General features: G+C 36.6%; 1 protein-coding gene across 3 annotated transcripts in view; it reads right to left on the bottom strand.

Annotated features, from left to right (window-relative positions):
• Window positions 1–267: 267 nt before the first annotated feature.
• STK39 (serine/threonine kinase 39) overlaps window positions 268–27,890 on the bottom strand; it is a 98,124-nt gene continuing 70,501 nt past the window's right edge. For 2 of the 3 annotated variants that reach the window (XM_069861168.1, XM_069861169.1), the window contains exons 14-17: window positions 21,685–21,737; window positions 19,741–19,809; window positions 5,785–5,849; window positions 268–1,753 (exon numbers count right to left, since the gene is read on the bottom strand). In XM_069861168.1, the coding sequence (XP_069717269.1) occupies window positions 1,679–1,753; window positions 5,785–5,849; window positions 19,741–19,809; window positions 21,685–21,737 (262 nt within the window). In that variant the 3' untranslated portion in view covers window positions 268–1,678. The remainder of the gene's footprint in view (window positions 1,754–5,784; window positions 5,850–19,740; window positions 19,810–21,684; window positions 21,738–27,890) is intronic. The other variant, XR_011337743.1, reaches the window with a different exon arrangement.

The following is a 27,890-nucleotide window of genomic DNA, read 5'->3' as shown; positions in this document are numbered from 1 at the left end:
CCAGCATCCCACAGGCATACGGGTCCTCCTCCAAATAACCAAATCATTTCTTGAAGCACAAATACCTCAGGAGTCTTAAAAACAATGTCTGGAAAGCAGGCAAGTCAAGAGCAACCCTCTCCCACTAGCAAGCAAGCCTTTTCTCCCCTCCTTCCCCCCTCAGGTGCTGCTCCTAAACTAATTAAGGGCAGCAGACATTTATAATATCACCCTGCTGCACAGCCCTCAAAATGCACACAGAGCATGGAAATTCAAAATACAAATCCGTTTGTGTAATACACTTTTTATTTTATTTTTTTAACCTTTGCAGTCATCTTGGAGTAATCATCATGTAAACAGTAGGATGGGATTACATTGAGTCATATGCAAATGGCTCTAGAACACCTCAACAATTATGACAAGGCATTATAAATAACTTCTCTTAATAATATATATTTGCCATTTTCAGTACATTGAAGAGCTGCCATTTATCTAGGATTAGCTAGGAAGTAGTTTTAAGTTGTAACCTCCAAGAAACACCTCCAAATTTGAAAGTCTTTCTACAGTTTGCTAGCTCCTTAACATCTATGTCACAGGTTAAGCATAAGACTACTTGGGTCAGAAGTGTTTTCTTTGTAACAGAGTTTTACTTGATCATTGCACAAAGCCCTATTATTTTCACTCCACCTTGGTATTTTGCAGAACTTCAAGTAAAGCTTCAGTTCCGTTCTTCAAGTTTTTATCACCTGTATGAAACCGGTTTCTATCATTAAGGATAAGTTGGATGAGAGACAGACACAGTAAGCAGTCTACCTTAACAACAACAGTTCAAAGTAGTTCTAGCTCACAGACTCCCTGACAAAGCATAGCCAAAGTACTCTAACCCCTTTGCTACTGTATATTCCCTCCTTGCCAATGTAACTATATATATATATTTTATATATTGTACCATACGTATGGTACTTCCAGAAAATGGAGATTATTTATTTAAGCAGCCTCAGGCACATTCTGAAAACATTAATGTCTGCAAGGCACCTCCCACTCCCTTGACAATCAGTTTGTGGACTGGTTTTTAGACACACAACCAACAAAAGCTTGCTAATGCCTAATTAATTAACTTCAAAAAAAACGCCTAGAAGTTACCAAATACTTCAAAGATATACCTGAAACTTTTTTAAATAATGGGAGATTAACATCAAATAGTACACAATCAAATCAAATAATTTTGTTATTACTAGGATGTGTAATGCATAAATATATGAAAAATAAAATTCACAGTTTTAAAACTAGAATTCAAGTTTGGCTAATAATTCTTAATTTTTGTATTTATTTTCATTTCTAAATATAACAGAACATAGGCAGTATTATCAACCACAAGTACAGGAAAAATAGTATCACTCAAAGTTTATGAAAGAAGTAAGCTTGATAGAAAATTCCTTTTGTAACCAATAAATACAGCCACCTGAGTGCATTTCCACAGGCTTTTCAACTTAGGGGGAATGCAAATCAACTGCTAAGAGACATTTAGTAGCATTTTGAATGTTAGCAACAGCGGCGTAGCTGTGGGCTTTGCTTGTTCTGACTTTGTGAATTGCTACAGAATGAAGCAGAACTCAGTGTGTGGTGCATTAATTTTCCTTTGCATCTAAGCTGGCCTCTTCGCAATCTCACATTTCGGCTTGAGGTCAAGGGACAGACATCAGCTGACACTTAACTGAGCAAACCCAATCAGTTTCACTTCATCAGGGATCTCAGTGCCATCACAGCCAGATGCCTGCAAGTACAAACAGAAATGTTTAGTATATCACGCTACAAAGGAGGCTTTGACAGCCAGGTTATAAATTTTCCCTGCATTGCCTAGTCAGCAAATAGCTTTCAGACTGCTTGGTGCATCCTCTGTCAGTGTCAGCTAACCGCATGCTTAATTTTAGCAAACTCCTTCAATCAATACTGAAAATTACAAAAAACCAGACAAACAAACCACTGGGAAATAAACACTTAAAGACCCAAATTCTTTAACCAAAACTTTCCAGACTGGAGCCAAATTTGTTTTTTCATGTAAGCATGCTGTTTTCACTCATGCAGAGCAAATAACCTACACGTATAGAATCCATGTTTTACTGCTGTGCTGTAGATATCCTATGTTTCTTGAGTCCAGCTATCAAGTCTGGAATATCAATCCACTGAATTCTTAAACCAAAGGCTGAAGCAGTCTACCAAGAGTAAATGCTAATATTTGCAAAAGGACAGCTCCTTTCTGACAGTACTTAAGATAGTATGGTTGAGATTCTTCAGTGAAGTCTGTCACAGTACAAATTGGCACAAGTAATCAGTTCATTTTTGACAAATGGCTATGAATATAAAAATCACCTTGCCTAGGACTGAACTGTTACTTTAGGTCAGGTTTAAAAAAACTTAAACACACTGTAGACAAAATATTTTTATATATTGATTTTTAAATAAAAAATTTGCTTCTGTAGGACAGAAGTGACTATATTTTAAATAAAGTTCTCTTATGCATTCTTCACCTGTGCTGTAGATAAATCAAAACAATAATGCAATTGAATGAAGAGTATGTAATGGTAGATTGCTTACAACAGATGCCATCAGACTTTCTGGCATACCCCCAAAAAATCTCTCAGAACAATTGGTTCACCCTATAAAAATGCTTTTGATCCTTTCATGCATTAGTAGCAGCTGAACGCTTTAGTAGAACCAGTTTGTGTACATGCAGTATAAGGAAGAGTGCACTGAGTGTGCACACACTGTGCGCAGAGTCACATGTCCACTGAGTTTTCATGACCAAAAATAAACTCACTCAACTTGTGGAAGCATTCCACCAGGATACTCCTTCAAATTGACTTTGATCAGACACAGACAACAGAAGTTCTCTCTTCAGAGAGTATTTCACAGGTCTTACTCTACTGAAGCAGCAACTTAAAAGATCTGAGATCACCACCATTCGTTATTACTAAGATATCTCAATTGGTTTTTGATTGGGAATTTACTAAATAAATCAAGTTTGAATTTTACACTTAAAATATTATGATAAAAAGAGCTAATATTTTTAACATCTTTCTATATACTAGATAGCTACCAGTCCTCCTCAAAGCCATGTTAAGTAACAGATCTATATGCATATATATTTTTAAATGCCATCCTTAACAATAAATATTGTCTAATATTCAATGCACGTGGAACATATTAGCTTGTATATACACAAACTATACACAAACTGCAACATATAAGAAAAGCTTTTAATATTTGCAATTCACTGCTTATTGACTGGATGCATTTCTTTCATTAATGGTTTTTTTCCTTCCCTTATCATATTAAAATAGTTACATAAAATGCAAATTATGCAGTGCAATAGTTTTGTGTTTCCTTGAGTGCTGCCAAGATTACTTGTATGTTAAAGCAGACTCCTTCCCAAAGTGTGGACAGCTGGATCCTGCAGGGAATTCATCATTCTGTGTTAACCAAGACAACTAAGGGAGGTTTAATGTTATATATGTTCTGAAGAATGACATAATTGTTAGATCAAAGATGCACTGTTAAAAAATACACAAGACTGAGACCAAACCTTAAACAAAGACTGATCCAGACCCCCTCACTAATAACTTTCTTTATCATTTTGGCAATAATTAAAGACAGAAACAGTTAAGATGTAAGTTGTTGTTCTTCTTTCCCCCAAAGATGAAAATGCTTGTTGTTTGAATAGAAATATACACCAGGAAAACACCAGCAAAAGCAATCTGCAGACTCCTTGACCACAAACAGTAGTAACTAATCCTAGACTAAACAGCACTTCAAAATTGAATTCTCTGAATGGATATAGGATTAGCTACATTTAGACTATGAATCACCATGAAACATTTACCAACAAAACATGTTTTAATCAAGATGCATACAATTGCTCTCAAACTCAGTGAGACCCTGTTAAGGGGTTACTCAGTAGGGCATGCAAACAAATGGCAGGCTACGCAACAACTCCTCTAGCAATGCCACAACACAACATAGAAAAACAGGCAGAAACCGTACATATATTAATTAATCCAAGGATAAGAATATATTAGGATACTTGTGGTCAGGTTCTTTTCCTGGGAAGTAGGGAACTAATGCAGGAAACCTAGTTTAAAGAGGAAGACACTTAGGTTAAAAATTAACCTAAGGAATTGTTACCTAGCCAATAGAACTTATCTTCAGAAAAGACAAAGACATTGATTTTGAATTGTCTATTAATTCTGATTACAGTAAGAAGTGGGATTATAACAGCATTCACACCCTGGAATCTGATACACCACATGATGTTGCCTGCACTCCAGCAAGAAATCCAACCGAATCACAGAAATAACCCAATCTCAATTTTCAAGTGGATTTGTTTCCAACGTATATAAACATTAACTGGATACTATGGAATATTACATTTTGGAATCTCAAGCCCCTATTTTATGTGTGTGAACTAGAAACCCAGACTTCTACAGAGCCTCTAGAGTACTTATGTATCTAAATGCTCTTGGTGAGATGCCACTACTATACAACAAAGCTAAGTCAGATGTTTAGACAGCAAGAACAATGATCAGCTGCAAAAAGAGAAGCATCAGCCATCAAGCTTTATTTAGATAGTAAGGGCCAATTTGATTTACATGTCCTTAATTCCCTGCCCCAAACCCTTCTCAAAAGAAAAATGTAAGTTCTGGTGATTTTACTAGACTGTAGTGGAAAAACTGGTCCAAATGATTTGGTCAGTTTAAACTACTCAAATCTATATTTAAAAAACGACATGGCAAGAACAATCCTGAATTGATACATCATCATCAACTAGGTCACTTGCTTTCTGTCTCTCTATAGCCCATCTGAAGCAGCTGCTTTTATAAACAAAGCTGTGATTCTGGAGACCTACTTATCTAACAGCCATTCACTGTGGTCTTTCATACACAGCTGAGTCACTCAACAAGGGGCGCTGAAAGCTAATTGGTACGAGTTTGGTACGATTTACATAGCCAATCATTCAATAGCTTTAGGTATGTAAATTTTTCAACTTAATTTTAGCAAGAAATAAAAACAAATACAGCACATCAATTCTGAATTAAATTTTTGAGATATAAAGTTAGTAACATTCAATTAGATCTGTCATGATTGCATGAAAAGAAACCAAAATTAGGGCCAGTGGTCCAGAGCACACAATGCAGTCCCAGGCCCCAAACCAGTGCCTGATGTTGTTGTATATACAGAAGACAGAGGTGAGGAGGGAGGTATAGTGATGAAATACAGTGGGGCCAAGATTAACTTGTAAGTGTAGATGGTCAACTGAAAGAAGGCTGAAGGGAACAATTAAGGAGAAGCAAGCAGCAGAGAGGGCAACCTGCATGCAAGTAAAAACGTGACAAGTGTCAGAAAAAAATGGGATTGGAACAAAATGTGCATCAGCAAAGGACACTTCAGCCAGTGCAGAGCTGAGGGATTCAGGATGGAGAGGAGTTAACCCAACACCTACAGTTTTCTCTGCTTTAACTGCTTCTGCAAGTCTTCCTCGGGGTTTTCTCCATACAGGATCTCACCTATTCCTCAGACTTCTTCAGAACTAGTATGAATGAACCTCCTTCCCCCTGCAGAGTTACAGAACTGTGTGATCATATGTGTCCCTAATGTCTTGTCAAAATAGGTTTTAGGTTTGTTTTTTTCTCTCACACTTGGCAATCTCAATCATCTCATCTGTCAACACTTTTAGAGCTGTAGAGATAAAATTCAGATTCTGTGTGAATATTGGGACAATTAGTTTCTTCCCTTCGTACTTTTACTTACCAACTTAAAAGTCAATGTTTTCAAGGCCTTTGGATCATCTACTATCTTCTGTAAGTTAGCAGCAACTGTAAAAGAGAGTATGAAAAAATAAATTAGAGAAAATATGATTTACAGAAAATTGCATGTTGTATCTTCTACTTAATTCTACATACATACACATCTGTATTACCACTTGAATAATTTAATCACTCTCTAACTGTCTGAAAGTCAGAGGGCAGTTGGGCTGTCATAAAACCTGCCTCCTTTCTTTTGCAGTCACCAATACTTCGACTATGCGACTCAGGAAAAATCTGCCTGAAAAACAAATAACAGGAAAAAAACCCAACCTACTAATTTTCAGCTTAGTCTATTCCATAAATTTGCCTAACAATCACACAAATGCAAATGCAAGGGAATTGGGACAGCTGATGGCTGTCACGATTTGTATCATGTTTCTACTATACCCGGAGCTACCATAAGCATAAGTTTCAAGGAGGAGACTGAGCTCACTCCTCCCTCTCTTTCCCCTGGCTGCATGTGTGTGCCTCTGTCCCTTGTTTGGGGTGGCATTAATACCCACGTAGATTCTTGGTGATCTGTTACAGCTCACCAAACCAAAACGAAAATGAGCAAAAATGAGAGTGAAACAGAAAGAGCTGCTCTCCAAATTACTCTGTCAGTAAGCATGACTGAGATTCATGTTGCAACAGTAATGAACAGTTTAACTACATCTACAGAGCAAGAGTGTCCAGAGAAGGAAGCTGTATGCCATAACAGAAGTAGCAGGCAGGGACACGGAGACTGGAAAATAATAAACAGCTGCTTTCAGCTTTGCAAGTGTGTAAACTTGCTCCCAGCTTTGCATCATAGATCCTGATGTAATGCAGACCAAATCATCAAGAGCTTTTGTTCAAAACTGACTTATGGGCACAAGATGTCATCAGCAGGACATCAGCAGGAGATAAGAGACTCCACACTTGGAAGAGCTGTTTAGACAAGATTTTTAAAAGGAAATAAACGGGTATTAAGTAGCAGACATTTTTCAGTACACTGAGTAGGTAAGTGCCATACAGCAGAGAAGCAAGATACCAGATGTTCTCCATAAATATTACTTTCCATGGACTTCATAAAGTCTTAAGATGAACACCAAACATTTGCATGCGGAATGACGTTCTGCTACAAACTCAGGTTCATACTTCCCCTATCTTCTAACACTACAGCTACAAAATTTTCACTCTAGAGTGCCTGATCATACATGATCCATTGCGTATAGTGTAACAGTAAATGGCCTCACTGGAGGAAGCACAGAATTTACCAAGGGAACTTAGATTAGCAAACAATCAGGCCAATCTACTACTGTTAAATGCAAATTAAATTTTTGGGGCTCTCCTTTCCTTTGTACTGCTGATATAAGCAACAAGGATTGCTTATACACCTGTTACAGATTTGACGGGGATTAAAGGGTGTTTGAATGTAAAAACAAGTTTTAAAAGCAATCACGAGGTACATTTTGTAGAGAACACTTTTTGGAAAGATAAAAGAATTCAACCTTCACAGTTAAATGAACTCAACTATAGACGCTACAATAGAAAGTCTTTCTGGTTTTAAAGCTTCATTATGAATAATCTTCTTTATTCTAGCCATTACAAACAATTTTTATTTTAATTACACAATTTACTTTCACAATCAAAAAGCCCATTTTAATTGCAATATCTTCTACCTGACAAAATATAGGTGAATACAGATGCTTTTCATTACAATTAACACTTAGAACCTCATACGGAGGCAAAAAAGAGTGTTCAGCCTCATAGCTCTTGAAGCGGGATAGAACAACTTCAATTTTGTGCATCTTGAAAAAAAAATCTATAAAATAATACCCTGCAGCTCTAGCTTATCCAAATCCCTGTAAAACATGTCTTAAAAAAAAAAAAAAAAAAAAAAAGAAAACATTCTCCAGCTTGTGTTAGCTAGCTGGAGATAAAATGCTACATAACCAGATAGGAGCTGGGTCCTAAATCCAAAGATTTTCAACTTCGGCTGTTATAGAATATTACAAAAACCTGAACTTCAAATGCACGCTTGTCTTCAGGAGGGGCAGCTTTTCATTTTATGCTGGGCAGCTGTAGAACAACTAAGGCAAGCCTGCAGACTGCTTGGCTGTTTCGCCTGAATACCAAAAAAAAAAAAGAAAATCCAGCTGCCCTTCAGCAAAGTTACTGACAAAGTTACTATTCCTGCACTTGCAAAGAGCAGCTCATTATCAGCAAGTGTTTTAATGAATCATCATACAGTGGGAAGCAACACTGAGGACTTCACAAGTAGTATAAAAATCTTAAACCCCTTAATCTTCCTGCTGATTCTTCATCAGAGAAGAAATTAAAATTTTCAAAGCAAAAATACCAGACACTAGCAATATATGTAAACAGTTGATTCTAATTACCTTTTTTTTGTTGTTAATTAACACTATGACAGAAAGGAGTTATACCATCCTGCAAGAAAACCGCTTTTTAAAGAACAGTGCTCATTAAAAGGCTACAGGGACACAGTTTTATTTACTCACTTGTCTTTACTTTTAACACAAGCAAAAAACTTTTACATATAAAATGCCAGAGAAACATCTGAAGCAAGCATACGAAATATGCCTTATTTTTGCTTCTCTGATGAGCCATAACTACAGCGGGACACGTTCAATCAAACAGGAGATTAGGAGGATTTAAGGGAGTAATGCCAGATGTTTTCAGGCTATGCTTGAAAATGAGGAAGTAGACCTGCAAAAAGTCAATAATTTTAAACACAAGTTTACATAAAAAATAGTCACACCTGCAGTCTCCTACAGACAGATCCTCTAAATTTCAGCTATACAGAGTCAGCATTTTTCAAGTAAAACTAGTGTTTCACCTGTGACTTTTGGTACTGTTTTACATTTTCTGATCTTTACAGAATAGCAATAAAAATGTTTTTGCCAAAATAACATCATTAATCCTGTTCCATCAAGCCACCATGAATGCAAATCCCTCCACAAAGACCTACTTCTTCTGCAATATCTGAAAGTGTAAGTAATTAACATAAACTAAGAATGAAATACACGCATATAAATACCTAGCAAACCCACACAGTCCTGTTGATATCTTTTCCATTTTTCTAGCTCCTCTTTTGTTTTGCTAGGTCTTGTCCTTATTTAGACTGCAAGGTCAACAAATACAGCAACTATCTGAATTTGGATATCCAGGCTTGTGTTTCAGGAAGCTACTTAAAATATAGTTAATTTTTTTAAGGGTGAAACACTCATTATCCTTTTCACCTTAGTGCAAGACAAATGTTCTACGTAGTTCTGTAAGCACATAAGTGCAAAGACACATGTCCAGTGCTAAACACCTTGAAGATTTGGGCTCAACCTGTAGCCAGAATCTTTTGGGACGTGATACAGTCAACTCAGAAAAACAGCAGTAAACCATGAACTTCAGTTCAGGTCTCCATGGCATTTCTAGTTCAGTTACCTTCCTTTAGAAACAGACCCTGCAGTACAGGCAGGAGAAGCCATCCAAGCAGCTGAAACTCTTTCCTGAAATTCAACCTACAGTGCCTTCCAAGTATTTTTTCAAAAACTTTGGGGATCCCATCCTCACCACAGTAAAAACATCCTCAGAACTGCATGTAGAAAAACATACTCTAGAGTGTAATACTCATCCTGTTTTAAATGCAATTAAATTAAGCTATTAGTTGCATTATATATAACTGATATACCACTCTCGGGAATATGCTTCTAAAAATTTAAGACTATTACTAAACCTACACAGTTTGGACAATGAAGTTTACAAAGTCTGCTGAAAGACACTAAGAAATTCATGACAGACATGCTCACAACAGTAATCAATGTTCTCACAAGCAGTTGCTGCTTCTATTCAGCCCTATTCAGAATTACTGATCACATCAGACAAGAAAGAAAACCAATCACTTTTAAGTGGAGATGCCATTAGGCTTTATTGATGAACACCTCTCCCAGCTACTAAATTTAGTCTCTTTTCATCACGGAAAATTATTTACTAGGTTAAGACTCGCTAACCCTCCTAGTATAGTTCATATACGAAGTTTTAATTTTGCTTAAAAACAAAAAATGAGCCTGAAAGTTTCTAAATGCAGATGATCCCAAACACATCTGCAAACACTAGGGAAGAAAATAAGCATTCTGTTCTCACCCCCTTTCCCTCCCCCATCCTCCCAACAATTCTTCTACTGCAAGCCAGTGAACAAAGTTAATTTAACGCAGTAATGCTCTCCCTCATGAAAAGGAGTCTCAAAGTAGGAGTTTCCAAAGAAGAAGGAATTGGTCTCTCCACTGATACTTAAATTACTTGGAAAAGTGGAGAACATTGTAAAATATATGTCTCTGGGTTCTACTTCACACCTTATCCCTAAAATAAGTATACTACAGCTGCTACTGACAAAGCCATTTTTCTTTGAAGTACTCTGAAGTCAATCCTTGGATGTTGTACTTCTGAAATTCACATCAGATTAAGTTTGCCTGCAAGTAGCACTAATTGACAATTAAGGCAAAAGCAGCAGTATATTTGAAACCGTGTTGGGAATTCACTGTTTCTACATGGCCTGAATACACTAGACTCAACTTTAGTTTGCAGAGTGATTTCTCAGGATATTATGGCCATGCTCCTATCAAAGGCAGAAGAAGAAACATTAACAAGATAACTGCAGGAAAAAAAATTAAGCAGTGATGGCAGCAATAACCTCAAGGAAATAGAGTATACTTCAAATCACGCCTTGGAGCCAAAAGCCCTCTTCAAATTTTAGCAGCAGTTAGCACAACGGGCTTTTTGTTGTTCACAACAATAAATGAGGTGCCATTCCGGTTTCTTCAGAAGGCTTCTGAAGGACATATAATCAACCTATGTAACCACAAATCATTCCAGGTTCTTCTGCAAGTTGCTCAGTGACAAATGGTTGTGCCACTCAGTCAAAATAAGTGTCTACATTTGCAGAGAATGCAGCAGGATAGAAGGTCAAACCCAGCATATAAATATACACAACACAGGCTGCTAATTGCAGACGTAATAAATAACCACACCCCACATAACTAGAGTCCTCTAGCGTGCATATTTATGTAGAATACACTACAAATCACTTTTTGCTACATGACAATTTTGGCCAACAACATCAGTTATAATTTTTAAATAGGTGATCAATATAAGCTGAGGAAACAGAATAGAGAAGGTCATCTTCAGGATCACAAATAAACAAACATAAAAGAACAACCATACTTTGGGCACTGTCAAACAGCAGTTTCACTTCTGTAACGTGACAGAAGTCCGCCTGGTTATTTAAAATTCTTAACACAGAATGAAACCTAACCCTAATGGCCTCTGAATAGGGAAAACTTCTGGAAAAGTTAAAATTAATGAGACAGTAAATAAAGCTATATGAAGTACAGCAGAACTATTTCCAGTACAATGCCGACACAACCAACTGAGCCAGAGCCATCTGGCATCAACATAGACACAAGCAGAATCTAAAGCTTGAGATATTTCTAGGGTGCTCTCAAAAGAATAATGATTCATCTGCTTTCCCATTTTGTAAAGAATGGATGGGGAACCTCTGACAGTATGCTTAGGTTGAACAGTTTGCAAAGCATACTAATATCCTAAAATTCAGATATGAAGAAAGGGAAAGCATTATTCAGACACAGTCACAAAAAAAATCTCAAAAATTATAAGCTCTGAGAAAATGAAAAATACTTCTAGTAAGTGGAAAAGTAAATAATTTTAATGTAATCCAAGTTTTAGTCTATATGAAAAAGCCAATGTCAGCTGCTCCCCACTTCATCAACAGTATTGTTGTTAGAGAGGCAAAACTCAAAAGCTCCATGGATTTATTTACTTTCCTGCTGATTGTTTCAAATATTACCTCTTCCTCAACTGTAGGCAGTTGTTTTGCCATTTTCACCTTATACATGGGAGTTCTACATAATTAACTGCCTTGGGAATCTGCTGATTTGAGGATTAATGCTGTATTCTCCTGTATGGGTCTCAGGAAGCAGAATGCCTGAATGACAGGGAATATTTTTCAATGGAATTATCACTCCTAAAAATTTAGCTGCTGGTAAGGTTTTCCTCCAAAGGACTGAATTTATTATGCACATTCCTGAGGCAGAGTTACCCTAACATACTGCAAGAGGTTCATTGCAATATACTCATTTATATTTCATACTACACAGAGGTTTTCATGCATTTGCAAGTTCATAACAAAATCAAAACAAAGTTTTTAAACCTAACCAGCAATGGATTATAGAATATTATGCCAACAATCAAAGCAATCAACCTTTAGAGCTTTTGGTAACAATTCCTCCAGATCTCTGACTTTCTTATTATTATCTGATATAATCTAATTACTCACAAACTATCTGAATGAATTATTAAGAGGCTTTGCAAAGAGAGGTCAAAAAGGTGCAGCATGATTCCATTAGTTCATCCATTCACGATGCTAGTCATAAAATCCCTTTTGTTTATGCTGTTTGGGAACAGTAGCAAGGGAAATATTAAAGCATTTTGAGATCTGTGACAGCTAACTAAGAAGCGTTTATTGCTACAGGACTGCAAGGTGTTAGACATGTTTCTAATAAGAAAGAAAGAAAAGAAAAGAAAAAGATCAACAGCAAGCCTGGCTTCTCTCCCGAGTAAGCTATTGGGTAATGATAAGGAAGAAACAATAAAAACATTTAGAAATGTATTATTTATGAAGAAGGCTGTCATCAGGAATTTATCAAGGGGGAATTAAAGCTCACAAATTTGTCTGAATGCTCAAAGTACATTGCTGAATCAGTAGATATAGATAAAGACAGTGGAAACTATCTTCATTTCAACATTTGATACTTTAGTATGCAACAGCCTGATATGCTTTTCTTCAGGTAGGTGATGGAAAAATTCCCATCCAATAGAAGCAGTGTATTTTATGAAACAGGATCAAAATGGAAAACAAAACAAGTTTGTGCTAGGAATGTACCTATTTCAATTCTAATAATTTATTATTAAACTCCCAATTCTCAATTACTTAGTATGGATACCTGAACCTCTGATCCCAAGGTTATGTTTTACATTCTACCATCTGTGAGGAAAAAAAGCAACTAAGCAAACAAAAATCTTCAGAAATTGTGATAATTGATTTTATTAAGTTAAAATATTAATATAACTGGCAAATTGTCTAATACCCTTGCCAAGAAACACATTGAAAAACAGAAGACTGATATTTCAGATTGATTCCCCCCCTCCAAGTGTGTGAAGAACAGTTAAGCAAACCACTCCACACTTAAAACAGTGTGTTATAAAAAGATAACTAGAATATATTTGGAAATTTAAATGCTTATCTATTGCAGACCTTGATTCTGCATGTGTCTAATGCAGTAGATCCAGAAAGATGAGGGAGGAGCATATACAGATTTCACAATTTCCCCTTCCTTTTGAGAAAAGCATTTTGATGATCCTTAGCATTCTAGACTCAAATGAGCATTTAAAATAAAAATTCAGACATGCTGCCCAACATTGCTAGTACAGATTTTTAACAAGCCTGAGATATTACCATAAATTGTGCTCATACATTCTCTATACAAAAGAATGAGTCAGAGTACAAGGTTGAAAAAATCGTTTGCCAGTGATTGAATGCAGAAAGCAAGTGCTAGCTTTCAGACAAAGGTTTTGACAACAGTTTGATAGTCATCAAGATATTGAAGACAGCTCTAACAAATACTTTCATCATGCTGGATTAGAGTTGAAATGTAGGTCTATGCGAAAGGAAAACAGGTCAATTCTGATATGCATATTATTACTTGGTAATCTCTCCCCATCAGACCGTCACAACTCCTCCTGTCCTGAATTCTGCTATGAATTATAGATATTGTTCTGACAACTATTAATAAGATGAAATAGGAGCCACGCTACTTCAATACCTTATATCTGAAATCTGAAACAAGGAAAAATAGATTTACTAAAGACTCCCTCATGTGCAGGAGTTAGGTTCTTAAATAGACTACCTCTAGTTTGAAGAACCTCAATAAATCCTTATTTTGACATACCAACTGCTTACAGAGAAGTGGATGTCAAGGAAACAAATAACAGCAACTAAATTACAATTGAAAAAGGAACATTACTTATATCGCTGTCTTCACAATTTCTGATTCAAATTCACAGCTCTCTATCTTTGTTTGGGTTTTTTGTTTGTTTTGGGGTTTTATTGTGTTGGGTTTGGTTTTGTTTTATTTCAAACTAGAAAGGAAAGCCCTCAAAACCACAATTCAGACCTATGAGGGCATGGACCACACTTGTAAGCCTAAGAGTTTATCACCCACTGTACCACACAAACCCCAAACCAATCCCACTAATAAACAGATATATTTCTTCCTCATTTATGCCGTTAACTAGGAACTGGTGGACTGCATGATGAAAAAAGGAACTTACTTTGAAGACAACTGCTGCAAATTGCATTATTGCAGTATAGCTTTGCCACAGCCACCACTGCAGCAGTGATTATTCATGTAACACAATATTGCTTTTTTCATCTTGAACCTTTAAGTTTCCACCATGCTGAAAAATTAGCAAAGTGGTAACTTGTATGAAACTAAGTTTCACACAATATACTTTCTCAAGTGCACCTTTTACATACAACACGTATAGCTAAAGTACCTTTGGAGGTGCAATTAGATGCAAAACTTGATTACCTGAGGGTGTAAAACTCAAGCTTCCAGAACTCCCAGTAGTCTAGCCATTATGAGTCACCCTCCAATGCATTAGCTCTAAATGAGCTAGATGTGTTGAAATATTTAAGTCCTTAGTTAAACCCTGGGGATTTTAGAGATATTCTCCAACCCGTAATGCATGTGCATATCTTCCCAAAGACATACTGTTATCTGTACACATTGAATGCACAAGGGTTTCTATAAAATCCCTTAAAATACAGTCAGGTTTTCATTAATTCTATAAATTTCCTTTCTGGATAATATATTAAAAAGTAAACATAAAGTATTTAGTCTATAATTTGCAATTAATTGTTAGGAGTCTATAAAGGCATTTTCTCTTTACAAAGTTTATAGAATCATAGAGTCATAGAATCACTAGGTTGGAAAAGACCCACTGCATCATCAAGTCCAACCATTCCTATGAAACACTAAACCATGCCCCTCAGCACCTCATCCACCCGTCCTTTAAACACTTCCAGGGAAGGTGACTCAACCACTTCCCTGGGCAGTCTGTTCCAGGGTACACTGAGTTTTAGAACATATGAAGAAGTGACAGAACTAACTAAAAATTCAGATATTTCATTCAGTTGGAACAACAAGAGCAAACAGCCAAAGAAAAAACAAAACTTCTAATAAATTTCCTCAAAGATTCCAAAAAATCAGTGCATCTCAGAACATTATTGATATTAAATGACAAATCTATGCTGCCTTCAAATGGTAGTGCCATCCAGGTCACCTATCCTTAGCAACACTACTGCCCTCTGAGGACAAGTTAATGCAATATGACGTCTACCCATGCAGCACTATCACATTTTCTGATAAGATAAACCGGAGTAAGTTGAAGAAAAGGCATCACTTCATTTGGTTTCAAATATTATTAATCTAACAAGTGAGCAAAGTAAACTAGGTGTAAGCAAATGCAGAGTAAAACCAAGGAAAGCAAAAGGATATTTACTGTGTAATTCCGTGGCTTTTCTATGAATTGGATTATCGCCATCACTATAAGTTAACATGTTGTTACAGACAGTAACAAACATGTTAACAACATGTTAACAACATGTAACAAACTGGGCTTCTGCTTTTTCATCTTAGAAATTTTTTTGTGGAAGTACCATCAGCATTGGCAGGCAGGATACTGTAAGACCGTCAGATGTTTCAATTTCAAACGCTTCAATACTGTGATCAATTGGGAAACACACATGTTTCTTACTGGTTAACATTCCTTAAAATAATGTCATTCTCAATTTGGCCAGATACATGTTTTCTGCACTAATGGCCAAAAAACCCTCCACAGCCATTTTTCTCGTAGATGCCAATTTAAGTCCTATCTCCCTACCACACAAACTGCACCAAATAAAAAAGTTATCTTCCCCCTAGCAAAAAAATATCCAACAACCCCCAAACCCTTAGTCAAACTATTATGTCACTATTGTATACGCACTTCTAAGAAAATATTCAAGATCTTGATGAAAGAGATTACTGCTTGCAAAACAAGATCTACCGGGTTTTCAGCTGGTTCTTCTAGACACATCCAGCCTTTCAACAGGAAGCTTTTATTTTAATTGACTAAAACCTGTTCCTCTGCTTACTAAGTAGATACCTGGGCTTGGCTCAACACCAAAGACGTATTTATTTATCAGTAGTTAATGTCTAGTGCATTTAAAAGTGAAGGTACAGCTTCCATGATGGTCAAGGTATTCACGGTTTCTGACAAAAATACCCAAAATAAAGTTACATTAATATAGCCAGGGGCAACTACACATTTCTTGATGGCATGGATATAAAGGCTTTTATTTAACCAGTATTCAGGAAGAGAAGTATTTTCTTTTTGATATAATGCAATTTAATAACTGTAAGTACATCTTTAGGTTCCAAAAATTAAGTAAGGCCTCTCGAAGATTATGTAGAGCCTAAGGATTCCTTGAAATCATGTATACATTTTATACATCAGTGAAGTAGGATTGCAACTATATGATTTTTCAACAGAACTGACTGTTGATGTCCTTTATTTTATAAAAAATATAATAAAGCCTTACTATATGAATGTTTACAAGCTAATATACATATATTGCATATACACACAGAGACATATTTCACCTCAAACTGCATTTTAAAAATACCCCACATCTTTCATATGATTTAACACAGCTATTTTGGTACCGCTAAAAAATACCTCATCAGCTAGATACCAATCCCTACATACAAGTTCCAGGACACATTCTCCTCTGCAAATGCAAATTCTAGTTGTTTTTAAATTAAACCCTCTGCACTGATTCCCGTGATGTAGTGATCTCCTGTGAAACAATGCTACTACCAATAAGAACAGAAACCAGTCAATCCTAGCCAGAACTGAACATTCAAGATGAGATTTTTGCTTCTCTGCAGAGTAGGTAGCTGAAGGTAATTGCTTATCAGAATGGAAATCTTCCTGGGAAGCCTGTGTTAAGTGAGGCAAATCCAGCAAGACTCCAAAGGTGAAGCGTGTTGATGCTTAGCAGCAAATTTTATAAACTTACATGTTGGCTGGTCCCTACTAACAGTGTCAGCTCACGTATGCCACGGCTGTACTTTTCACAGCAGCTTTTGCTGACTCCTATTCAAGTGTCCTTTCAGAAAATTAGCTGTTATGCCAACAAATTGTTGAGTTCAACATAAGCACAGATATTTTCACCTTTCTTTTTTCTCCCAGCTTCGACACATTCCAACATCCATTAAAAGAAACTACAGGAACTTTTAAGAGACTATCTCAGAACTTAGTTTTCATTCATGTTATAAAGGCTGAATTTCTGCACGCTTCAGCTGAAAAATGAAAGGTAATTTATCAGCTGCTTTCAATCTGGAATCTAATGGAATCAGTTCTTCTGGTGAAGAGGGTTAATCGAACTCTTCTATACCATTCCCCTCTCTGTACATATGAAGATTTTAAACCATTTAATTTCTAGAGAACAAGGTGACAAAATAATTTTACACAGAAAATTAGTTCTGTAAGCAGATTCATATTTTCAGCATCACCTGCTCTCTTATATGACCTATTGCTTTAAACTAAGGGACTGAAATATTTCTTAGAACTGCACTGCTACAGTGAAATTCTGACATTCACAATAATCTGCTTGCATGCAAGTTGTATTATTCTACGCCCATACAACATTTAGCCAGTTTTCCCAAAGCAAATCATGAACATATTCTAACTTTACATTAATCCAATTTTAACTACTTTTTTTTAACTAGAAGTAAAGTCACATTTAGCAGAACTAGATTTCATGTTTTACTGAACAACAGAAGTAATCTTCTAGGAAGATAACAATGCTCAAACATATCTGAAGATTTGAGCAACTTCATGGGTGAAGCAGACACAAGTGAAAATTATAGTTCAAAGTCATGTAAGAATTTGTGTCTGTGGGACTTGAGAAAGTTACAGCATGACAGATGAATGAATGATTATAATTCATGAAATTAAATTTAAATAGAGTGCTTTCAATTATATACAAGAAATTTAATTTAATTTAACATAAATAATATATAATAAATAAAATATAAACAGGAAAGAACAGAGAAAACCATAACCATAGTGCTAAAACTCAAAGTCTGATGCAACTGAAAGCAGAAACTAAGCAAGGAAATAAACTCTTATTATTAACTGGACAGTGCCTCTAACCTAGCCTTCTAGTGAAAACCTCAATTATTTAAATATTCATGTTTCTTCAAGGCCCAAAGTCCCATCACTAAAACCAGCAGGGATATTTATCTTCATTTGCTTTTCTCCCATTGCTGGTCCTGACAGATGATAAACAACTCCCATCCATGGTGCCGTTTCTATAGAAGTACTGCCATTTTGCATTGAAAGAGGCCTTTACAGCAAAAGGGGAAAAGAGAAGAGTAAAGAAGGGAAAAGGGGTCTCACTGAGTCCCAGTAGGACTTGCACTGCAGCATTGAGAGCTGTTACTCTGATTTCTGTGCAACACGGAGTGCCAGCTGACTGCCCAGGTACGTGGGATAGCCAACAGAAAACAATTCTTCTCTTAGCCAGAAAAAAAAAAAAAAAATTATTATTTCCAAATGAAGGAAGGTATCTTGTGGCAATGAAAAAATCTAACAGAAAAAAGTTATCAGCAGTATGGCAATGAGATTTTCTGTATGAGATGTTTGAAAGGCAACAAACTAAGTCCAAGCAACTCCTCTCCCCTTAACCCTTTACAATAACAGTTCAGGAGAAGTGAGAAGAATGCATGCTAGCTGGTATCACTTATAAACCTTCTCTAAATACTTTTTCTTTAGAAATCAAAATAAAAGCATAGGTACGGCTTTTGTGCCTTAGATCAGCTAGAATCAACTAGTATTCTGGACACACAAAAGCAAAAATTATTGGCTTCTCTCCAAAATATTTGTAGCTATTCTACAAATACACTGAGAATGTATTTAGATAATCTTCCAGGAAGTCACATGAACTTACAGGTTTATAAGCCACATTCCGTCTCACTGAAAAGTTTGCTAATGGTACCTTAACCATTCAATATGAACTTCTTTGACTGCAACACAAAGACTGATTTACTAGTATTCCTCAATTCAGTTCTCACACATTCAGCATCTACTAGGCCCTGTTGATTTTGTTAACTATGTTTCTATGGGTCTTGAGCAACCAGAAGAAGAGAAGGAACTGCAGGGAAGTAAGCATTTCCAAGTTAATCATCTTTGCCAGGCACTGAATTAAATTTTTTAAAAAAATGTTAAAATTACCGAAGCACAGAATAGAAAAACAGAGAAGTATGTTTCTTCTCAGCAGCTGTAAAAAAATTATCTTTTTTTTCCCATAAGAGTATCTCTAGGTGCAATTTCCATAGATCCTGAACTCTAGCTTGCTTCTACTCACATGAACCCAAGCAGAACACTTACTAACTTGAGAGCTGCCAAAGTACACTTTGCAAAATCCTGCCAGAAAACAATTCTATGGTTAAACAAAAAAATTAAGTAAGCACGAAAATGATCAGTCATTGAATTGTAAATAATCCTTCAGGAGATTTATATGATACTGTCCCGCTCAAACTGCTAAAGAGTTCTGACTTCCAAAAGCAATCTTTGGACTGGTATCAAAACTGGCTTGTTTATCAAACTATGCATACATGAAAGCAAAATTAGCACAAAAAGGATTTTGTGAAAACCAGCATTAGAAAAAAACATTTTCCACATCCATTTAACACAAACTTGTCACAAGAGCGTAATTGCAAACAAAAATGTAATTTACCTATAACTACATCATGGCCATCAACCAGGCCTGCAGAGAACAGCTCCTGAGAAACGCCATCTGCTGTGTCTGTCCAAAAGGTGAAATGAATAAGTATGAGAGCCCACAAAAACAACAAAAAACATCAGTCATCCAATGCAGTTTAACAAAAATACTTTGGTTCCAAAACACCCATGGAAGCAGGCTTGAATTCAAAATTATCTTTAATTAGGAGGAAAAAAGATAATTATCTTATCAGTCTCTACACAGCAAATCACATGAAGTGCTGATTTGATTCACTGCAAACCTCCTACAGGCCTTTCCTGGCCACTAGCATCTCTATTATCACTATGTACCTCTACACAGTGCACAAGTCTTCACAGTCAAGAAAATACAATGTTTTGGTGTTGAGTTTCAATGTTTTCTTTATCCCCTCCATTGTTCTGCATATTTAGATAGAGGTGAGCTATATAGGCTTTCTTGTTTGTCAAGAGTCAGGCAAAGGAGTTACATGAGCAGTCATTAATTTGAGCTTTAAGCTTAAAATAGCTTTGAGGTACTGTGCCTCAGGAAATTCAGAGCTTTGGAATAATTTTGCATCCATTGTTGTACCCAAGCAGGTTAGTTGTTAGGTCCCTCTCATTAGTACTTGGCTCTAGGATAAAGACTTTAGAAGGCTTAGAGATAAGTAGGAGGAAACAGCAGGAACAAGCCAAAATTACAGCTAAGTCTCAACTGTAATATGGCCTCAGCACCAAACAGCTACATGGAGCGCATGCTTTGAGGCAGTTACACAGTTGCATCATTTCCTCAAGAAACATACACAGGTGATAAACAATACAGATGAGCTACTTTCAGTTTCTGGAGAGCTCTGAAGATGGGAATCATAGCCACCTTCTGGCTGCCACAGTGACTAGGCACAGGCCAGGTGTACTTTACTATGTCATATCCTCTGTTTTTCGGCAAAGTAAGAATTCTCAAATGGCTTATGTAACTGCTTAGAGAGTATTTAAATAATTCTTTTGATAAGTGACTAAACCAGGACGTTCTGTGCCTAATTAAGTAAAGGATCTTTTTTGTTATTACTCATTGCCAAAATCAATGAGAAAGGCATGTAGACAACAGAAAGTATTTCCATGCACAGAACTACTGTACATGAAAGATACTACAATTTACAGGAAAAGAGACACCTCTTCCAATCATTCTTGGGTGGAAGCTCTTTGAAGGCTATTCTAAATACAGTGAATACTGACTTCTGAGAAATACAAAATGTGTTCATAGTTCAAAGGGCTGCTATGTAACAAGGATGATACCTTCTTACTCTATGTATCGGCCTCCAGGGCATTTTATCCCATTAGTACTTGGTTTTCTTCAAACAAAATTAATTTTTACAAGTTCTTACAACTCTTAGCACTGGAAAGCCAGTACAGTTCTACAAGCATGCAGTAGCATTTAAAATCTCAGTGCCAGAGTACCTTTCTGGTGATGATGCCAGAGCTAGACATGCAACGCAACTTTCAGCTGAAGACAGCATTTGAAAAATGGTGTGCACTTCCTCCTTGTTATCAGACCGTCTTTTATTACAAACAGGAAACTCAAATATTACCACCATCACCACACACACCTTTATGACTACTATATTCCATTTCCTATGATTTTTCCAAACATGAAAATGAAAATCCAAAGCCGTAAATATTGCTATGCAAGATCTTATAGACATCTAGATAATTTCAGTAAGAAATGAAATTTATACAGTATACTGTGAATCAAGATTTCTAGTATATGCTATACATTTTGCAACCTTGCCACTAGAATTTGCATACATCCGCTATTCTTGTTCAAGTGTAAAGCTCTGCACAGCAGGAAACATTCCAAAGAGGTAGTTGATATTAACCAAAAGCAGTAATAAATTTCTGAAATACCTTTTTGAGCAATAAGAGGATAATTCAGTTGAAGGAGCCTTACCTCTGCCTGGGGTAAACTCAAACCGTATGTCATTAAGTTCCTTCCTGGAGTTCCTGAAAAACATTCAGTGTATGTAATGAAGAACAGAACAACTATTCAGTTCCTACACTCAAAGAATACCTATGGCATCAACCGCACTTTTGTAGTGTGAATTCCCTTTTCAAGTCGAGTTACCTCAACTTGAAAAACTCTACTCTCCCAAAGCACCCAGACTGGAGAGAGTCCACCACATTTTCATGGCAGTAATTTGGAGAAAACTAACAGAAAAATATGCTTAAGCTGAAAAGAGTCTTGGGCAACTGAAATGTTAAAAAAAGGTCCTCTGATATTTTCCTTTTCATTTTCAAGACACTCTGCTATACTGACTCTACTAGGCAACATAGATACCTCCCTCCAAAGGTAACAAAACATTCACCTGGACTTAGAGCTTCCTGAGATGCTTGTTTAAGAGAAAGTATCTAGCAAACATCAAAGGCTGAAAAGCAGTGCTTGATGCAGAGGTTTTACAAAGCTGTTTAGAAATTAGTAACTTCTTTCACTACCCACCGTCTTAGCAGTGAGGTTCTATCTACATGTAAGCAGCAGATTGTGAAAGCCAAAGGTTTTCTGCCTTTCCATTTGCCATGAAGAGTGCTCTAACCAGTGCAACGTATAACTCACGCATAGGGCATTTAACATCTACATTAAAGAATTCTTTTACAGTCTCCTACTGAGCTTCAAACCTCCATTCCTTGCACGTTTCCAGCTTCAGTTTTAGTTAATAATTTCTACCATTAATAAAACATTAGCCTCTTCACAAAATAGGTGTCCATCTAACTTTTGGAAACAGCAAGCCAACCGAGCACAGGGATAAACTTAATTGTTGTAGCACACTTTTTCCGATGAATAGCTCAATCCAGTTGAAAAGCTAATAGCAACAGAATGCGTTTTGCAGTCCATTATTCTTCTCCTCAGCAAGGAAACTGCACGCAAGCTCATATTTCAGCGTACCAAGCCATGAAGTCTTGCTGCAGGAAAGCTAAATCCAATAGGCAGACATACTCATCTGTGACTTACAGCTATTATCACTTGCTAAATACTCACAAAAATATTACAGAGTCAAAAAATAGCAACATGCAGGAACACAAAACCCAAAATAACTCGCAACACAGACAAAAGCAAGATAGTAAACCCTGAAATGTTACTATGCACACGCATTGCTCAAAATGAAAAGTACTCATTTACTGAATATCCTGAATGCTTCTAAGCTGGAGAAGTTTCAGGTTCCCAAAATTCTACTCTAAATAAAAAATTATTGGATTTTAAGCTGCAGATAATGCAGCTAACTAGGTACAGATTTATGAGGCTCCTTTAATTCTGTTGTAGGAAACTTACTGCCATTATATGGACTATTGCATCTGGATGGCTTTGTGGGGTTTTTTTTTAAAAAAAAATAAAAATCAACATATGACTCATCTAAGCTCCTTTTCTACAACCCACTTCATTTTGCTGAATTCTGTTCTCTCCAATCAGTTTATTAAAACTGCCACTTTCCAAAAGCGTGAAGTTGTACAGAAATTCAGCATTCTTCTTAAATAATAAGAATAATGTCTTCTTAGACACTCATTTCCTGCACACACTCCTTGAAGAAGTAAACCAAGGGGCTAAAATCTCACACTTTCGCAGAGGTAAAACAGAAGATTTTGCTTCTTATTAGTACCTATACTGTGAACTCTCATGAAACCTCCCAGCTTTCTAACAGGCTGATACAGCTATGTGAACGACTAGCTGCTCCAAATACAGACCCTTTGCTCGAGCAGGATGCAAACGGAGCATGTATTTTACTTTGTCTCCAAACTTCAAAATGTCCCAAGTCGAAAGTTAATGAGTTGAATCAGTTTTATTAAGCGAAGGTGAAAATTCAAGGAAGGTCATATGTATTCAGGCATCCAACTTTACTACCTGGAATTGTTTCACTGTAAACTATTTTGAACTTCAGATGCAGCGGCTTTCCCTTTAATTGTGCATTGCTATTCAGGAAAGCAAAACAAAGGACGTTTGGCAAGATTAGTCTGCTAGAAGCCTGTTAAGCACTTTTGCTTACAGTTCCATTGCCTTCCAGACATTTATTGATTTCCATAAATTATTTAAACCATTATGTATTCCACCAAATAGAAGATGCACTCGACTTCTCCCCTAAAAGCTGCTCATGCTCTTCTCTAGTCTTCAGACACTTATCTGGTTCTACTTAGTGTCACCATTACTGCAAATCAGTTTCCTAGTCCCCTTGATACGCTTTAGCGACAACTGTTTGGACCTGTTGATTTATTTCTAGGCAGTTTCCAAGCAGGGTTTCATTTGTTCCATTGGAGTCTTCTTTTCACTTGCACCTATTACATTCTTATCATGCAGCAGCATACACAGACTTTATTTCTGCTAAACAGAAATAGGATTTGAACAAAGGCACTTAGTATCTTTGTGATTAATTATTTCACCTTCTTCATCATTTCTTAATGGTGCCTAGTATCTCTAATGCATTTGTGAAAAAGTTATTTCTATTTTAAAATGCACACTCAGATCTTTTTTGCCATCTCCTATAAAACTTCTTATTTGCTACTTGCTCTGTGCCATTACAGACAAATATACCTTGAATGTCATGGATAAAAATAGCCCATCCCTTTTTTAAAATAGTAAATTTTAAATACTTTTGTGCATTTTAGCACACTGCAGTTAATTTCCTGCAGGTTACCTTTCACTATGCAGTCCCCTCCAGCAGGAAGAATTCCACAGAACTGCTCTGAATAATGGCGATATGAAAGCACACCATGAAAAGATATTTTGACAGCCATCTTTCTTGCAAAGTAATTTCAGAATTTCAAACTTAACATTTTATGAAAATTATTTATTTGATTTTATTTATTTATGAAATATTATTTCAAGTCTTCATTATTATTTTGTTTTTATCAGGACCATTTGACGTACACACTAAGGTTGCTAGATCTGATTTTCTAGGGAATAATGCTTCCTCAAAGAACCAGGAAAAGCACATGCACCAACTTAATCACTTACACACTCTGCCTATGAACTCAGACCACCCTGTCACTAGAACCCGAAACAAAGATGCTCTGTTTTGAAGGAAATAATTTGCAGAACAATGCTCATATTTCAAAAAATCCAGATTAGAGAATAAACAAATTATGCAGCTGTTCAGATTGGCATGGTTCTACTACAAAAATCCTAAGACTTTAATGAAAGAGGTTTCAGGGATTTGCATTTAAAGACAAAGCCTTTCAAATAATTACCTAATGACAGTGTAATTCCTGCCAGCGTCAATTAACTGTGTTCCACACACTTGATAAAAGATCTGCGTTGATGAATTAAAATAGGTAATGATGTTTGTGTAATGATGCAACTGTAAATTGGAGACATTAAATGTAATTATTTCTTTTGTCCTTAAATGCAGAATGTCTATCATGTAAGTGAGATTCAAGAAAACTAGATGTTTTGGAATTAAGCTTAAGGTGCAAATTACACTGGGATAGAGTGATTACGTATCAAGCAGATTTTTATTCTTTTTTTTATTACTACCTTTCCCTCCACCCCCTCACACAAACTTATCCACCAATTCTTATGCAGAGTTATCTGAAACATAAGCTTCTATTTCCCACAAGTTTAAGCATCTTCCAGACAGACTTTAGGGAAAGTCTATATTCCTGGATGAGATTCATCTTATCACAGGTAAGTAACTGTACATTCTTTCTTCTCAAAATAAGACAGAAATACATCAAATAAGGTAAGACAAAAGAAGGGTGTGTTCATGCGAGTAAGAATACACAGATTTTATCTCTGCGTCACTTGCCAGATTTTCCAAGTTCAGCTACTCAACCATCATATGGGGTTTACAAGGACTAATGTACAGAGCTGAGTGTCCAAGAACACAGGTAATAACAGAATGGTAATCAACAAAGTAGACATGAAACAGTGCAAATACATTGCATGGGAACTGCATCACATATGGCCTTTGATTAGATACAGCAGAAACAACATTCCCTGATTTGTTTCATTCTCTTCTTTCAGATGGAGTCAGAAACCATAAACCACAGGCACTCAACCATCACCAACTGTTCCATCACTATGTCATGTAGAAAGCCAGTCTTGACTGCATTACAAATGCTGTAGGCATCCATGCTTTCGATCAGTAGTCACTTACTCATGGTTGCATTTCACAAATACATCCCCTTCCATGAAACTTTATTTATTCTCTTAATCAAATACCACTCTAGATAAGTGTTTGATCATCCTTTGCCATAGCTCCCATGGAAAAACAATCCAAAATCTTAGTCCTTACCATCCCCATTCTTGTTCACTTGTCTATGTGAAAGTTCATTGCTCTGCACCAATGTTATCATCTTGGATGCTACCCATTCTTTTAATTAGTGTACCATTTCTCTATGTTATTGTTATCCACTCCTAACAAGGCATAGAAATATTCTCTGCTATTTCCATGGACTGATGAGTGAAAGCAGCAAAAGATAGACCTCTCCTGCAGCAATGATTATTCACTCTTATTACTCCATTTCCTCACCACTGAATCTATTTTAACAGCCTCCAACATACAGATGCTGCAGCTCTGGCCTAGGGCACGTTCTACCTTCTTCTTCACTCACTGTTGCATATTTCTGCATGACTAAATTAAAAATACATAGGAAATTAATATTTATCTCCACCTCTCTCTAGATATATCTTCTATCTATATAGCTATACATAGATGGAAGAAGGAAGATGTATGTCTCTCTCTATGTATGTATATTCCTCCTTTCATACTCTTTTTCCTAAGCTGCAGTTGAACATGGAGGACATTACCAGTCAAAGAGAAAAGAAGTGAAAACTTAGGAAAAAAAAAAAAAAAAAGTCCTTGGTTTGCCCACATGGGAAGGTTGTTAGGAGGCAAGCATACTTCCACCATTTCTAAAGAACAGGTTGCCTCGTAAAGGGACACTCCCCGTACTTTCAGGGTCCGAACGGCACTGAGGAGGGCCATGGTCCAATTAACCAAATAACAAGCAAGAAAGTATTCTCTGAAGAAAGATAGAAGAGCACTTATTTCTTCCATGTGCTTTTCAGATCACAACTCAGCAACAGAACCGATCTACATGTTAAAAGAAAACATGCATCAAGCATGTAATCCCAAAAAATGTAAAACTTCGTCTGTGGCAAAAATGTAAAACTTTAGCCAAACCCTAATAAGTCTAGCTAGTGAAAGAAACAACAGCGGAATATGTATTCTTCTCTGGAACCAGAAATAACGTAGTCTTCAACTAGAACTGTAGAAACTTTATTAGGAACTGCACCCTTCACCAGCCAGCCTTTCACCTCCTTATACTCCTACAAGCCTTATTCCCAACACAACTGAATTTCCCTCACCATCAAGGACTAGTGACGCTGGCCAAGTCTAAGCCAGTGTGCTTTAACAAAAAACACACAAACATCGCGCTTATCACACTTGTACAAAATTTAAGCCTCACAGATGTTCCTCCCCTTCAAAATTTGAACTGCAATGGAACTACTATGGAAGCAAACTAAGGAAGTCCAGGAAAACCAAGACAGCATAGCTTAAGAAACAAGGGCAAGCAATATGGTATTTGCACTGCCTCACTGCAGTTCCTGGTGTAATTAAATCTACAGAACCATCTAGACTACTTGTTCATTTAGACTGCAGAGAAAGCGGAAGATCAGATCACAATACAATGGACTAAACAGAGTGATAGCTAGGTTGTACATCCTACAGCTGCACTCATCCAATTTTCATTCCACATCTCTGGGGCAAGATCTCGTGCGTGCAGTGCAAGAAATAAAATCAAGGGGAAAACACAGAAGGCTTGGGTTTCTGTGTTGGCTTCTCTTCCTAAGAAATTTTGCCTGTATTTTTCTCCCTTGTTATTCAAATGCTGGAGGGAGAACGTTATTTGGCCATCACAAGTGTTATTCAAGTTGTCATCTTCTTTCTCACAATAACTTGTCACCCATTTCTCACTTTCACGTGCTTATGGCATGACGCACAAGTTAAACCTGTCTCCCTTTATAACCTACCTTTTATAGCATTAGTGTATTCAATGCCCTGTAGTACATATGGAGAAAACTAATCACAGTAGCAATGGAAGGGATGGAGACAGCACCACACCATGAAATCAGCTGTGAGTTTGCTTTCCCAGTGGACAATAAATTAT

This window comes from Phaenicophaeus curvirostris, chromosome 7 (genome assembly GCF_032191515.1).
Source record: "Phaenicophaeus curvirostris isolate KB17595 chromosome 7, BPBGC_Pcur_1.0, whole genome shotgun sequence".
Lineage (NCBI taxonomy): Eukaryota > Metazoa > Chordata > Aves > Cuculiformes > Cuculidae > Phaenicophaeus > Phaenicophaeus curvirostris.
Note: the sequence above shows the minus strand (reverse complement) of the source record. Positions and strands in the feature narration are given on the sequence as shown.